The 16,517-nt window shown below is 39.8% G+C and overlaps 1 protein-coding gene across 5 annotated transcripts in view; it reads left to right on the plus strand.

Moving 5' to 3' along the window:
- TAB3 (TGF-beta activated kinase 1 (MAP3K7) binding protein 3) overlaps positions 1–8,598 on the plus strand; it is a 44,163-nt gene extending 35,565 nt beyond the window's left edge. For 4 of the 5 annotated variants that reach the window (XM_085049868.1, XM_085049882.1, XM_085049889.1 and 1 more), the window contains 3 exons: positions 134–227; positions 1,780–1,863; positions 4,047–8,598. In XM_085049868.1, coding sequence (XP_084905994.1) covers positions 134–227; positions 1,780–1,863; positions 4,047–4,195 — 327 coding nt within the window. In that variant the 3' untranslated portion in view covers positions 4,196–8,598. Of the gene's footprint in view, positions 1–133; positions 228–1,779; positions 1,864–4,046 lie in introns of those variants that run through there. The other variant, XR_014849599.1, reaches the window with a different exon arrangement.
- The last annotated feature ends 7,919 nt before the right edge of the window (positions 8,599–16,517 follow it).

The raw sequence follows: 16,517 nt of genomic DNA on the forward strand, positions 1-16,517 counted from the left end.
ATTTGGCTTCTTTCAGTGCATTATCTATACCCAGTTTTTAATAAAGCTGTTAACAAAGATACAGCAATGTTATTTCCATTTCAAATAAGAAGCTGACTTTCCCACAATTACTCTTTGGGTTGTTTCTTTCTAGCCTGAGGAAATGACCAGATTGAGAAGCCTCAACAGACAACTCCAGATAAATGTTGACTGTACACTGAAAGAAGTTGATCTCCTTCAATCTAGAGGTATTGAATTGATGCTTTTTAAAAAACATAATTCGGATATGGTCATGAATGTTCATCTGCTGGAGGGTAGGAAGGCTCTGCAGAGGGATCTGGACAGCTTGGATCAATGGGATGAGGTCAATTGTATGAGGTTCAACAAGGCCAGGTGCTGGGTCCTGCACTTGAGTCATAACAACCCCAGGCAGAGCTACAGGCTGGGAGAAGAGTGTCTGGAAAGCTGCCCAGAGGAAGAGGAGCTGGGGGTGCTGGTCAACAGCAGCTGAACATGAGCCAGGTGTGCCCAGGGGGTCAGGAAGGCCAATGGCACCTGGCCTGGGTCAGCAATAGTGTGGCAGCAGGACCAGGGCAGTGACTGTCCCTCTGTGCTCAGCCCTGGTGAGGCCACAGCTCAAATCCTGTTGGATTTTGGGCCTCTCACTACAAAAAAAGCATTGAGGTGCTGGAACATGTCCAGAGAAGGGCAGTGGAACTGGGGAAGGGTCTGGAGCACGAATCCAATGAGGAGCAGCTGAGGGAGCTGGGGGTGTTTAACCTAAAGAAAAGGAGGCTCAGGGGGGACCTTACTGCTCTCTACAGTAACATAAAAGGAAGCTATGGTGAGGTGGAGTCTCTTCTCCCAGGTAACAAGTGACACATGAGAGGAAACAGCCTCAAGTTGCGCCAGGGCAGGTTTAGATTGGATGTTAGGGAAAGTGCCTTCAGGGAAAGAGTTGTCAAGCATTGAAACAGGCTCCCTAGGGCCTCCCTAGGGAGTTGCCACCCCTGGAGGTATTTAAAAACCCTGTGGATGTGGCACCTGGGGGCATGGGTTAGTGATTGTCTTGGCAATGCTGGGGTAATGGTTGGACTCAAGGATCTTGGAGGTCTTTTCCAACCTAAAGCATCCTATTATTCTAATATGGCTTATGCTTAAATGTGAATATTTGGAGTTTTTAAAGTTCAATTTGTATTAGCAGTGACAACTTACCTCTAATTTTCAGCTGCAACCTAATTAACTTCTGTTGGCCAAGTTAAAATCCATTAGCAAGATACTGGTGACATAAAATGACTTTAAAAGCATATTAAAAAAGAAAAAAAAGACTCCTTTTTGAATATGCTTTACTTAAAATTTTAACTTTTTGCTGACAAAGGCTGTGGCCTAGAATACAGACCTGAACTATGGGTTGCAACCAAGAGGTTGGCAAACAGAAATCTGCTTGGGTCTTTAAAAATCTTTTTTGCAACAGAAACTTGTCTTAAATAGAATCAAATAGATTAGGATATGCACAGTCCTCCTTTTTTATCAAGGTGCTATCCTGTAGAAAGACTTACATTTTACATGTTTTCAGAGCAATACAAAATGTTGAGCTGGAGTTGATTTTTCAGTATGGGATTACCCTGCTAAAAATTATTATGATTGACAGAAAACTAAAAATATGTGACAAAACTTGTGAAAAAGCTAAGATACATTGTCATCATAAAAAGATGTATAAAATAAGCCTCTAGATGTTCATATCACTGGCACAGGCATTTAAATAACCTTCAAATTACACTTATGTTTCTTTTCTGACAGGAAACTTTGATCCAAAAGCCGCATGTAACTTCTATGATAACATAGAGCCTGGTCCTGTTGTGCCACCAAAGCCATATAAAAAAGGTAGGTCAACAAACAGGCATCGTGACCTAACTTGCATTGAGTGAGTTTGTTTTCTTTTTTAAAAATCCCTATGGGGACAGGAAGCAACTCTACTTAACTTTTCTCTATATATAATTCAAACCAGAACATTTTTATATAAGTGCAGTAGTCCTGGCTACAACTTGTTTTCCTCAGACAGATTGTTGCAAATGAATGTCTGTTAATACCTTGATTCGAAATAGTTTTTCCCTATTAGAAAAAGAGCTGGAATAGCCAGTGTGGGATCCTATGTTCTGATATAGAAAAAACAGCAGCCTTTCCCTGAAAATGTTATGTGTGATAAGATCTATAATATTGTGTCTCCTCTTGCTGTAACTAGAATGTATTGCACTTTAATGGAAAAGAAGTAGCTCTTCTGAATCAGTAATCATACAGTCTCCCTGACAGTCCAAAGTTTGTAAATAAGTTCTGGTTGTTGATAAGCATTCCACGGAGGTGTCTGTAGGTGAATTTTTAATTCATTTTAAGAAATCTTCCCCCTCTTTTGAAGCAAGTATTTTACCCCTCAGTTTAATGAAATTGTTACTGTGTGGAAATTTAAAAGAAAGAGAAGGCCCAGAACTGCTGCTTGTGGCTCAAAGAGAAGATAATACTGGGATGGGTTCCCTGCATTTAGGTTGTAGCTTCCAGGAAAGCAGTAGTATCAGGTGAGCCATGGTGAGAAAGCAAATGCTTGTGGTTATGTAAATTGAAGTGATCATGTGGTTGAGTTAAGGAGCTCTTGCTTTGTGATGTTTGAAGACATTCTCTTGATTGCGCTACCATATTTGATTTATTATTTCAAAGAAAAGTTATGTGCAAAACTCGAATGAAATAAGTTATTTTGTTTGGCAGTTAGAAAGGTAGTGCCTTGTAAGGATTTGTACAACCAGTTTTCCAGATTTTGTTTGCCAGCTTATTAGAGATCAGTTCTAGGGCTGGTGTGCTGTATTCAGAGCTTGAATTTTTACATGGACGCATCAAAATTTTATTTTTTCTTAAACAATAAATATTCTTTAATATTCAGCTGTTGAAAGTGTGGGCAGCCAGACGGCTGTGGGCAGACAAGGGTGTGCTCTGTGCTGCCATCTGGCCAGTCAGTGGAACGCAGTCAAGTGCCCACACTGCCCGGCTTACAGGAATTTGTTGAGGTCAAGCACTGCTAAATGTGACTGTGCAGCTTCTGGGCTGGAGAGTGTTTGCATCTAAGCAAAGAGCTAGCTTTTATTTCCTTTGTTTGTCTCTGAAGACTTAAGTACTCTTTGCACTAAGGTCATCAGCAGTCTACTGCATTTCCTAGCAGGTAGGGCAGCAGCTGCAAGTTACTTTGTGTGCAATTACAAATTGCAGGCCTTTGTTAGACATGAGTTCACAGATGTTTGTTTAGCAGATGGGTATCTTTACCTTCTAGGTATGTGTTAATGTTAATAAATATTGACATTTTGGAGCATGTTGTGTTCCCACATCCTGGGAGTATTCCTCACTTCCAGTAGATAACCTGAGGTCTTTTGGTGGTGTCAAGAGACATGGAAAACTGAGTGTTTCTGTGGGTTAAGACCTAATGTGTGATTTACATACATGCTGATTTTATGAATGAAAACAGACTTAAATGCTGCTTCACATACATATATCCCAGCTTCAAAGGCATGAGGAAGAATTATCTTGTTTTGAAATAGACCTTTCATTTTATTTTTATGTTGAATTCTTTTTCAGCTTGAATAAATGCTAGGAAAATGTCTTTTGTCAGACTTTTTGAAGGAACTAAGTTAGAAGTAGTTTTCCCCTTCAGGTAAAGCAGGGTTATTGTAGTTTAAAATTTGGAAAGAGACTGCTGTGTGTCAGCCTGTGAAATCTTTCTTTAACAGGATGGTGCTGCAGTGCCAGTAAGAAACTTGTATGTTTTAAGCTATTAAGCCTTTAGTGGTGTCAGTGACCTAACAGTTGAGAGTGCTCTTCTTGGTTTTAAGGTGTTATGGTTAAGTGACTCTTTACAGAAGTGAAATACTTGAAATATTCAGATTTCACAAACTAAACTAGAAGTGCTTTGGGAAAAGGTTTCCATGTTCATTTTAAGACAGACTGTTTAATTAGGTGACCACCCAGTACTGTGATCTTGGCTATTATCCTCTTCTGAAGTAAGATGTTTTCTTTTGGCTTTTCTTTAGAGCATCAAAACAGCTCCAAACAGACTCCACGGACTCAGCCAAGAGATGAAGACTTTGAAGGGGCCCCATGGAATTGTGGTAGCTGCACCTTTCTAAATCACCCAGCACTAAATCGCTGTGAACAGTGTGAAATGCCACGATACACCTGAAATTCAGGAAGGGGCTGCGTTGGGTTGAACACAGGCTCTCAAGCCAACAGCTGTAAGAGAAGGAAACATGGGGAACCTTTCAGTCCATCTGCCCGGCCTTTGCCAGTCAACAATCATCATATTGCAAGGGGTGGGAGTAACGTGTTAGGATGTTTCTGCTTCTGCTGCACTAGAAGATAAATTAAGGGTTAAATTCCTTCCCATTGCAATGAGCAAAGCAGAAAACGAAACCTGGAAATGTAAAAGGATTAATTTTGAGAAGAATGTATGCAGGAAAGCAAATAACTACTGGTGTTTATTCCTGTGGTTATAGTTACTGCTTAGTGGCTCTAAAAAAAAAAACCAACCCAAAACTACTGCTTTTTAAAAGAAAATTATAGGACTCTTAGTAATGGTGTGAAGTGTTACACTTAACCAGAAAAACTGAAGAGCCAGAGCTGACTTAACCTGGCCACAGCTAGCTGGAAAACAAAGGCTCCCTGTGCTTCTAGATTGTAAGCTACTGAAAAAGAAGACAGGTAAAAGCAATGATAAATTTTGCAATGTATAAAAAAAAAAGGAGAAGGGTATTTGTAATTGCTGCTTTTTTTCAGGGTAACTTATGTCTACAAAAAATTGCTGTTTGAAATAGTAACCTGAGGTGACTAAATGAGGAACTGTGTGAGTGTTACAGAGAGTGTAATCAGAGGTAATTTTTTACAATCCCGTTTGCTTGTACAGTGCTCACCTGGCTGTGTCAACACTGGTAATAAACCGAGAATGAATTCTACCACGTTGCGGATGAAAATCCTGCTGCATGCTTTCATTGGGCCGTCGTGTTTCCAAGCTCAAAGGATGCTTTTCTGTACAACCTTCTGAGCCTGTGCTGTGCAGCAGCACACTGATACATGCCCAACACAGGCTACTCCAAATTCCATTTGGAAGACTTGGGCTCAGCCATGGTTGTGTTTGAGAAGAGTTTGTACCCAGTTCCTTAGGCCTTTTCAGCTTCCAATTTGTGAAGAATTCATGATGTTTACAGCACAGAAGGTACTTTGTGCCCCAGATCAAAGTTAGCTGAAAAATAATTAATCAGCTCTTCAGTAAAGGTTTATTTGCACATTATTAATAAACCAGCCTGTACAAAATAGCAGATGCCAGATTCTGAAAAATCACACACTGCATTCTTTCTATTTTGGTCAGGAAATATTTGTCATAGGTTAAAGAACACAAGACTTGCAATTGAAAATCCTACTGGTACTTTTCTGCCTATGATACACTGTATTCTAAAGGTGATTTTCAATCTGTCTGAATGCTTCAGGCTGCTGGAATAAAGCACTCGATACTTGTGAGATCAGACTTGGGTTTGGGCAGCTGAATGATTCTGTGACACAGCTGTGCGACTGAGTAGGGTATTCCTGAGTACTGGTCAGAGGCTGGTACAGTGCATTTGAGTTTTTATGGTATAACTTCATCACAATTCAGAGATGCAGCCAAGCACTTCAGCTGAGTTATGGTAATTGACTTTGAAAAGCAAAATTTGCTAGTTAACTTTACTGTGAGAGTTTTAAACTACTTCATTTGAAGCTGTTCTTAGCTCATGGCAGCCACATCCATATTGTCAATTACCACAGTTCACTTGATGTGTGATAACATGTTAAGCTGTGGTAGAACAATCATATGTCTGAATCCTTATTTAAAATAAAGCATCATTTGCAAGGGGTGGGTGGAGAAAAACTCATCATGAATGCATTGCTCAATCTGGTGTCTTCTCTCCCCACAGTTTATAAAGACAACAGTAAGAACCAAACTGTTGATCTCAGATGAGGAACCAATATTTTATCTGGCATTTTTCAATATGTTCTTGCACTAACTAAATCTTCAAGATAATTTTAAATAAGCTAAGAGATCTCCAGCAATCAGCGTGCACCACTGATGAGCAAAACAAAGTCAAAGGCATCAGAGATAGTGTTCTTTCCTTCCTAATGATTTATACTGTTGTGAGAAGAGCTCATCACATGTGAAAAGTGGTAAAAAAGTTACTGTCAACTACTGTCAACTGAAATTAAAAGGCAGATATTAATTTTGTGCATGTCAGTGGGCAGTTAGACAAAACTGAGAACGAGAAAACAGATGAGCAGAAACATTGCTGTTATCAGCTGTTTAATGAATGACTCCAAACAATACCTGTAACTTCATGACTTTTCTATCCTGATGCCTTTGCCATTGTATTATTTCAATTTTCTGTTCATTTGTACTTCTGGTGAAGTTCTAGAAGCATTTGTTTTTGCTGGAATTACCAAAAGATAGCAACTGAAGTGACAGTAAATGAGAGTAGGGGTGTCATGCAAAAATACAGTTGTGCCATTTATCAGACAGAATAGATGCTACTTTTGAAGGACGGGGTGGAAATATACATTCAGTCAAAAAATGCCCTGAACTGCAATAACCATTCATGGAGACTTGCAAATCTTAGTCCCAGCTTCACCAGAGGAAGAAAAGGAGGGCTGCCACCACAGCAAGATACTTTTTGGGATAGTGAGTGAGCGCCGCCAAATTAAAAAATAAGTCCTTTGTACCAATGATTTTCCTTGGTTTTTTCTATTACTCTCATTTGTTGCTTGTACAAACGAACAAAACCACTGCACCCTTCTGTTGTATTCTTTTGCTTGTAAATGCCCATACTCAAACATTCATAGTAAAGACTCGACATGGTGCTTGAATATTTCTAGTTTGTTAGAATGTAATTGTATTTTGAATTGTTGGAAGATCCATTTTCCTTCTGAAAATAGGTGATGCCATTCAAACCCCAACTGAATTGTAGATTATACCAAAAAGATTGGTTTATGGAGTATTTATTGAATGCACATAAAACCCTAATGTCAGCTGGCATACAAAATGCACTGTATTGTATAAAACTTGTGTGTGTGTGAGAGAATGGTGGGATGCTGATGCTGTTGTGTTGAGTTAATGCACTACTTGTGTTTTCTTTTTTCCTTAATGACTGAGCTTTCCCTCAGACGTGCTACTAGATTGGTAGGGTTTGTAACTGACTTGGACATTCAGTTATTCAAAATGATCTCACTGTTCATTGAAATTTTATAAAGCTTATTTTATATTTACTGTGCTATTAAGATGAATTCCCTTTAATTATAGGATACTACTGTAGTTCTTTAAAAGTTTATTTAGAGTGGGGCTTGTTGAAAATTATTCAGAACATAGTAAACCAAAAGAAATCCTGAACTTTGGATCTACTTTTAATTTGATGTAATTATTAGTCTCATTTGGGTGAAGAGGAAAGGGGTGGGAAGTCAAGCAAAAGGAAGTACTTTGTAAAATGTAGTCTTAGATCAGATTGAATTGTGTATCTGTGTGTCTGTGGTATGTGTGTGTTTCCCTTGAAAAACGGGAGGTGTGGTGAAAAGGTGTAATAATTCTTAAAAGAGCTGGTCTCAGTACTTTCTGATTATGATATGCTACTGAATCACTTTTTTTTTAAAGAAACCCAACTTTTCTCTCAGTTACTTTATCTCTCCCAGCTATACATCTTTCACTTCAGTTTCTAAATACTTCTGCATTTAATATTGATTGTAAAATCCCTTGAAACGGAAATAGAAATACTTGAGTTGAAATGGGGACAAAATAAAACCAATAAAGAATGTTTTAAAAAAGAATGTGAGAATATTAAATATATTAAAAACAAGCTTGTCATCAGGATGATAGTTCTTTTTTTTAAAATCCAGTGTGTACCCCAGAATGTGAACATGACTATCCTGATGAGAAGTGGATGGTTGGACATAAACAATTCAACAGCCAATTTGGTACCACAGAATTGATGTGCTCTGTTCTGCAGTGACTCCAAATCCCACAAGGAAGGAAGACATGCACAGATATCACATCTCACAGTCAGTTCTGTCTCTATGTGCAGCTGCATTTGTTTTCGTTTCAAAATGTCAATCTTATATGGACCCAGACATGACTGATTTTTGCCACATTTCTTCAGTTGGGGCTTTCATTGTTGTTTATGTCCATAAATGCAAATATTTTTCTTGGAATAATCAGAAATCAATGGAGTTAATGCAATATTATAATCCTGGATTTCCAGTACCTTTGAAATCAATTTTAAAAAACTGTGTTCTTGAAACTTATTTATTTATGGTGGCACCAGTGTATCTAATCCATACTTCCTGCTGTGTGAAACCCTGTTAAATTTTTTCATTAAAAAAAGAAGACACGATCTTGTTTAATCCTGTATATATGGTGTCTACATTCTAGATTTGTGTATGCTGTGAATGAACTTATTACTAAGAGATGAAATTGTATAAAAGCATTCAGAGGCTATGCATGCATGGTACCTCCAGAAAGTGCATACTCCAAGTTGCAGATTCCTGCAAAAATAAATTAATAAAACTAAGCAAACATCACATCCTGCATTTGTTCTTGTATGTAGTAGGAAGCATTTTAAAAGTACTATAAAAAGCTTTTTTTGGCCTTCATAGCCTGGTTGTTTCTGGTCTCCCACTTGAACCTATAGCTATAACAAGTTTGTTTCAGGACTTTTGGCATTCTCATTTTGGTGATCATTAGGCATTTGCTGAATGTTGAACTGGGGTCCAAATCCTGTTCCCATGGATGTGGATAAACAGGAGTCCCGTTTAGACAATGTGCAGCTTCTGGTGCAGAAACAGGACACAGCATGTTCAGAGTGTGAAGTTGACCTTGGCACTGCTGCCTTACTTTGAATGGAAGGTTGTTACTGAAGTAGCTTTATCTGCTGTGGCACCTCTGGGCTGGAGCCTGGATGTTGGGCATCCCTGCTTATCAGCAGTGCAGAGAATGTGGATCACAGAAGTCCCTCTCCTGCTTTAGCCTCTCGGAAAGGCACTGCTCTGGGAGAGGGTGGAGAGTTGGAAACGCACAAATCCACTTGCAGACACTTTCTCAGGCTGTGTTCTCCATCACCTCGCTGGCATCAGCTCTCCACAACTGAAACCTCGAGAGCTCTGGAGCTGAGTCCTGGCTGGGTTCTGTCACACACAGCTCTGCTCCTTCAGCGCCTTCCTGGCTGACAGACCTGCTGCAGCTCCAGGCAGTACACATGGGTAAGAATTTCATTTTGCATTCCTTTTGCTAAGTTGAAATTATCACAGTTTCAGGAGAAGTTTGTATTTTAATTAAGCATTTGATTTTTTTTCACTTCAGAAGTCATCGCAGTTTAAACTCATTTGATTTAAAAAAAAACATACAAGAGTTAAAAGTATCTGTAAAGGATATTGTGCTAATGGAGACCACGCAGAGCCAGAAGACACTATAACATTTTTTTGTTGTTTCCCTGAAGTCATGAGGAGGACAATCTGCCTGAATTGCATAAAATTTGTTGATTTATTCCTCAGAATTACTTGGTTTTGACAGCAGTGAGCCATGTCTTTAAACCTGTTGCTCTTTGAGAGTTGGTCTGTCTTGTGGTCTGGTAAGTATTCCTGAAATTTAGTGCTGCTGCTTCTAGTCAGGATAGTTTATGGTGTGACAGGTAAGTGCTGTGTGTTCTTTATTGCACCATCTCTGGTTATAAATGCACTTTTTGGAAGGAGGTGATTGGTACCTGATTTTGTCTGAACAGCTGGACTCAAAGTGTTCTGTACTCAGTGGGTTCCCTGATTTTTTGTGGAAATCTTGTGAAGTTGTTCAAGAAGGGCCGTTGTTAATTTTTAGCTAGAGGGTCTGTTTTTGTGATGTGTTCTAGTTTGACAGTAAAACCAGGCCAGACCTATAAAACCCTCTTTTAGGAGTGCAATTCTGCTTCAGAAAATATTCTGTCTCACTAGAAAACAATAATATATTGAGTAAAGAAAAAAAACAAAACAACTGTGCAGGTAATTTCTTTCCAGATAGACAAGACTTACAACCTTGCACGTATTTCCTGCTTTTGCAAGTTCCATTTTGAAGATAAAAATTAATTGTCCCTTTTTCTATCTTGAAGTTAATAAAAGCTCTCTTGCAAGGTTTTCTTGAAAATGAAGTCAATACAGTTCTGTTACTGCTTTAGGAAAAAAAAAGCAGAAAGCCTGGGAATGAAAGATGTGCAACACAGTTTGCTGTTGACTAAAGGCTTCTTATTTTTTTGCAAGTGTTTTAGGAAAAGAAGTTTAGGCTTGTGGGGGATGATTTTCTTTTTAGGAAAAATACGGAATACTTTAGGAAAAAAAGTGCTAAGTGGGGGAGGTTTTCATTGTTTTGAATGTGATATTCTGATTCCAGACTGGTACAGCCCAACAGTGTGTTGTACAGTTGATGCCAAATTCTGTCATTGGTTGCAATGATGGAATAGTCACAGCTCAAATATTCATCCCAAACTCTCAGTGGCTCTGCTGGATTGTTCTAAAGTGTTGTGAACCAGTCTCACACATTCCAGGCTTGGGGGATTACATTTCATTTCACCTGAAATGATTACTCTCTACTTTTGAGCTATGCAGTTAAATCTAATGACTTTGTAAAGCAGAAGTTGCTTTTGGCAATACCCTGTGTGCTGGAGAGTGTCTGGTGTGTTTTCCCGCAGTCCAGATCCATGTGATCCACATGGAGGAGCCCTCTGACCCCACAAAGACAGGGACAGTGACAGTAAAATAGACTTTCTAGGCAGATGATGGGAGTAAGCAGGGTCTGAGAAAACTTTGCAGAGAAGGACTTGTGCCTTGACAGCTTGTGAATCCTTCCTTCTAATTAGGTTTCTGTATATGCCTTGCTTTGCTTTGTGGTGAAAGCTGTGGTGGTGAAGAGCCTTTGGCTGTCTTTCATCACTGCACACCCTGAAGCCTCTTGGCTTGGTTGCTGTTCCAGGTAACTGATTTTAAATTTCTCCCAGCCCCTGTTTGTCTCAAAACTGATTGTTCATAAGCCAAACAGACATCATTTTTTCTTTTTTTCTTTTTTTGACTGGTAATGCTGTATGAGCATGAAGCTGTTACTGATCATCATCCTTCAGCCTTTGAAAATTTCAAAGCTGCAGTGAGTAGTTAACAAGCTGTGTGTACATTCACACTCTTCCTCACAACACTGACACCTCAGGTCAGTGATGTATCACACAGAAAGAACTAGATAAGTACTTTATGGATCAATAAAGCAAATCTTAAAAAAAAAAATAGGTGTCATTTTGAAACTTACTGCAGGCTTTACTGTTCTTTTCAATGAAACTGAGAAGCAGACTGGCTGCCTTGATCCTGGTGCCCTTTTAAGAAACTCAAGCCAGTGCTGGTAGTAACAATTGTTATCTCCAGTAAAACAACTACTGCCAGCAAAATTTACATACCTTGTGTTGCACACTGAAGTGAGATATTTGAAATAGGTTTGTTTTTTAAATTTTTAAGTTGGACTTAGCTTTTTATTTAATCAATCATTTGATAAGTGATTTGCATGCACAACATTGATCTAGTAGTCTGTGTATCACAGTAAAACTGAGGCCCACCATTCAAGACAGTGATAGCAAAATCCCTTTTTTTTACCACTACAGCACTATTTCACTTGCCTTACAAAATACCACATTTAAAGATGCCCTTTGAATGTTCTGTCATGTTTTCCTGGTTGCTTGCCTCTCACTGCTAATCCAAGATGAAGTATATCCTACTTTGGTCAAGGAGGCTCCCTGCATATTTAATGGCAGCTTGAGGCTGAGGTTCTCTTATGGGTAGCAAAATTTTTCCAAATTACCAACAGTTCTTGGTGTGAATGTTTAGCTAGGGAGCATCACCTTCTCTCCAGCAACACTTCTGTAAATGGAATAGATGCTTAGAAGTGAAAAAATCCAAATAGATGAACCATGAACATTTAAAGTCAACTCTACGTGCTTAACAGCTGTGTGCAGTCAGAATATATAATGAAAAATAACCGTTATTGAAACATTCTGAGATGTTTCTTGATCTGGAATAGCAGTTGATGGAATTTATCCCAGTGCAAAAGCCACTGTTCATGTAGAACTTCAAATTCTCTCTGAATTTAATACTAGAAAAGAATGAGTTAACTGTATCAATGTGCTTTCTTGCTTGGCTCTTCCTTAGGCTGCTAGTTAATTAATTTTGGATTTTTCCCTTTCAGTGAGGCTGAGGTGCAAAGCCCTAGCAATTCTGATATCTGTCGTGGTGTCTGTTGTTTTCTAATAAATTAATAGTAGGAATTCAGTTCTCTCTCGTGAGAGGCTGACTACTTCAAATCCAGCTGTATTCTTGATGTGCAGGGCTGAGAAGCTGTGGTCACTCTGCCTTTTTGTCTTTCTGACCTGCCTGGATCAATGGTAATGCTGAGACTCACTGCAGTCACCCAGTTCATCGATCTCTGAGCACTGCCCTGGCCTGGTGCCCTCTCCAAATAAACTCTCCCTCACTGGGAATGAAGTGGAATGCCAGGGAATCCTCGCTGGATATGTGTTTGTGTGTCTGTGCTCCCAGCTGTCCAGGAGGATCCTGGGAGGCTCATACTGATGGCAGCAGAGTAATAGCAGAGTGTTATGCTAAATATGGCTACACTGCTTAAGTATTCTGGTTGTGACTCGAATCATCTGTGCACCAGGGAGGGAAATACAGATGTTTTCATGAGCTATAAAAACCACCAAGTGCGTGGAATTCCCACTTGGCTTTAAAAATGAAAGCGAGTTCATTACAGCAATAAATGCAGAGTGTGTAAATGTTTCCCAGTAGCTTTCAAAGCTGTTCCTTAAAACTGGAAGTGAAAGATAACCACTTCGCTCTTTTTCTAGCTTGCAAATTCTGACATCAAAACAGTTCTAGAAAATAAACTATTTTGAAAGAAATTCTCTGCCCTGACAAATGAGGACCTGTTCCATATCCAGAGGAATAACTTACTGTCTTCCAAAGATAAATTTTGTCTTGTCTGGGTTTTTCTAACTTCTGCAGATGTTCAGATTGTTACAAGGTTGTGCTCTTTTTCACATTTTTCCACCTGCCTTTGCCAGTTGCAGGCAAAGGCCTCTCTGGGCTCCTGCAGGTCACTGCCTTGTGACACAGACGTGTTATGTAGATGTGTTTGATACACCTGCCATGCCACTTTCTTATGGGAAGAGGTTGATGCTTGTGCTGTTCCATTAGGATTCAGAAATCCCAGCACCCTCAAACATGGGCTCCTCTCATGGTCTTGGTCACCTCAGAGCATCTGCTTCTCTGTCTCTGATTTTGGGGCAGCCAATCTGAATTACCCCTTTTGAAACAGCGCAGATTAAGAGTTGACTGGCAGAATTTGTGAGGAACGACAGCCAGTTGCTATTTTCATTATAATATTCATTATGCAGGTGTGAGAAGAGTGAGGTCATAGTGAGCATGTGTGCCTTTATTGTCACTGTGGCAACAGTGCCCTTATTGCCCTCTAACTCTTCCCAAAAGCAATGAAAAAAGATCAGATAAAACACTGATAAGTGGGTACTTTCAATATTATTTTGTAATGAATAAATAGCAATTAAACAGTCCAATTTCCTCTTTTCTTTCCTGCCTGAGGGGGTGCACAGCACAATGCAGTTGATTAGCTCAGGGATTTTTCTCAGGAATGCACCTACATAAACCTTCTACCAAGATGTAGTATGTTCAGTGTGTCACCATTTCAAATACCAGGAATGAAGAGTCTGCAGCAGATTAAGCCCCTTCGTGTGCTGTAGGGAGAGATATAATCTAGACTAAGGCTTTAAATGTCACACCTTCAGCAAAAACCTTATTGCTTTTTTTTCTTTTTCCTTTTTGATTTTTTTTTTTTAATAAAGGTAAGACTGCCTGATGTGCTGCACTAACTCTGAAAGGTGCATGAGTACCACTAAATCCATATGATTTAGTTTTGCTCATCAGCTTTGACAGGAGAAGATGCTGGTAAAACCCAATATTCCTTTAAAATGAACTTCTTAGTCTTCAGGTCACATTTATTCCCATACTGCAGTAGGATTTCTGACAGGTTAATCTCAAAGCCCTTTTCTAAGATTTCAGCCATTCCCTGCAAAGAACAACTATTACTTGAGACCTGAACCAGTGTCCTGTTCCTCCCAGGATGAGAAATGGGAGGAGGAGGAGGCAAGAGCTCCATCTCTGTGGGCATGGGAGCAGTTAAAACCTGCTCTGCATCCATCAGTTTTATCATCCCTGACAGATTTTGAAATCAAAACCAATATGAACTACTCTCAGTTTACATTGGTGTGATGCACAGGCCTCTCCTAGGTAATTTTTTCTATTGTTTCTCACCTTCCAATTTACAGAGTTTTGCATTTGCTGTGGTGTTGTTCCACTGCACTTGAATCACTTATTTAGCAAAGAAAAGTGACAAAGGGAGTATCTGTGACATGAACCACAAGCTGGGTACTCATATCTGTTCTGGTTTTCTTCTCATCTGATAGAAACATATTGATAGTTTTACCTGGTGTTTACCTGCCCTGCTAGCAGGATGTTTGGAAGTGTAGGTGTGTGTGTACCCAAATATAAAATAATCCAGGTTGCTGGTAGCTTGTAGCTGGTCCCATAGGGGCTGATCACTTGCATACATTGAATTGGCCACTTCAGAGCTGCCCAGGTTAAAGCACCTTGTTTTGGGCATTGTCCAAATGCCTCTGAAACACTGACAGCCCTGGGGGATCCACCACCTCTCTCCAGGAAGCCTGTCCCAGGTTTTGAACACCCTTTCAGTAAAGAAATGCCTCCTAATACCCAGTCAAAACATCCCCTGGTACAGTTGTGAACTATTTCCACTGACATGTCAGTGTCCACAGTGAGCTGCAGGACCTAAGTAACTATTACTAAAAGATTTCTTGAGTTGGAAAGGGTTTGCAAGAGTCCAGAGATCTACATGGATAAAGTAATTTAAAGGAATTGAAGCTATTGAAGCCCCAGAGATGAAATCACACAATCTGCTCTGCAGCATCCCCCCAGCTTCTGAAGGTGTCTAAAACCAATCAGCATTTCTACCTGTGCCCAGACACTTTATCCTACATCCTAAAAACCAGAATGGCTTGGAAAATAAGTTAAAAGGTGGTATGAAGTGCCTAGAGAAACCTGATGAGCAGTTGATCATTGCAATGTTTGTGTAACAGCCTAAAAGTCAGGTAAAAGAGGATACAGCAACTGCACTCCTTAAATTCTTGTGCAGTTCTAACTGCAGAGAAACCAACATTTTGCCTTCTGGGAACTGACTTCTGGTGTTTATTCTCTCTAGTGTTTGTGTTCTCAGCATCTGAGACTGCAGTGGGCATCAATCTGTGAGCCACACCTGGGCAATGCTAAGGCAGTTGCCAACATTTGCTTGTAACGCCAAGCCTGCCACTCAGCTAAGGCTTTCCATTCCAAATCCTGACCAAACCAGACATTACAAGATTCAATTTCTGGAATATGACATTCTGCATCTTGATCATTGCATGGAATAAATTTAGATTCACAGACATCGGAGGGATGGGGCTCTCAGGGTGATGTCTTGTCTTTCTAGGGGCTTAGTGGTGAGTTTGACTGAGCTTCATGAAGATCCACATGCCACAGCCCCTGTGCTGAGCAAATCTGCTGATATCATCAGTCCTTTGCTAGATGCAGTGAAATCACCAAGCACAAACATGCTCAGCATCCTTCCCTGGAGGTCAGTGCTGTGCTGCTGCATCTCTTGGTAAAGCTGAGATAAGCCATAAGCCAAAGGAATGCTTGGAAAACTTTTCCTTCTCTTTATCCCAACCAGACTCATCAAACAGCTCCATTAATCCTGAGCTGGGATAATGAGATTTTTTTGAGTTACTTTCCTTACAAAACAAGTGAAGGAAGCTATTTTTGAGCAGTTGAGCAGCTGACCTTCAAGAGGGCAGCATTGAAGCCAACACTTTCCCACAATATCCTCTGCCAGCAGCAGAGTTCCTGGAAGGGGAACAAACACTGGAACCACGGGAACAAGCACTGCACTGGCCCAGTGTCACACACCAGGAGCTGAACCTGAGCCTGTCACACTCCAGGTGTCACCCCCATGATGACATTGGGCACCCTGCCAGAAAACACCTTCACTGCTTTCCAGATCAGTCCCATAAAGCAAAATACTGTACAATCTTCATCTCAGAACGAGTTATTGGGCAGCTGCTGAAGGAAATAATTGTGAACAAGTCATAGTTCATGTTCATAAAAACACTTGCATCAACTTCTAGATGCTATTAGAAAAATCTGCTTTAATGAACGCCAATATAATGTGTATTAACTACTTTATAGAGTTACAGAATCATAGAATATCCTGAGTTGGAAGGGACAGACCCACAAGGATCACTGAAGTACAACTCCTTATGATTTGCATGTGTTAACTGATTAAATAAAAGGTTCAATAGAGGTTATACAAGCCTTAA

Source organism: Lichenostomus cassidix, chromosome 1, assembly GCF_008360975.1.
Source record: "Lichenostomus cassidix isolate B80296 chromosome 1, HeHo_3.0, whole genome shotgun sequence".
NCBI lineage: Eukaryota > Metazoa > Chordata > Aves > Passeriformes > Meliphagidae > Lichenostomus > Lichenostomus cassidix.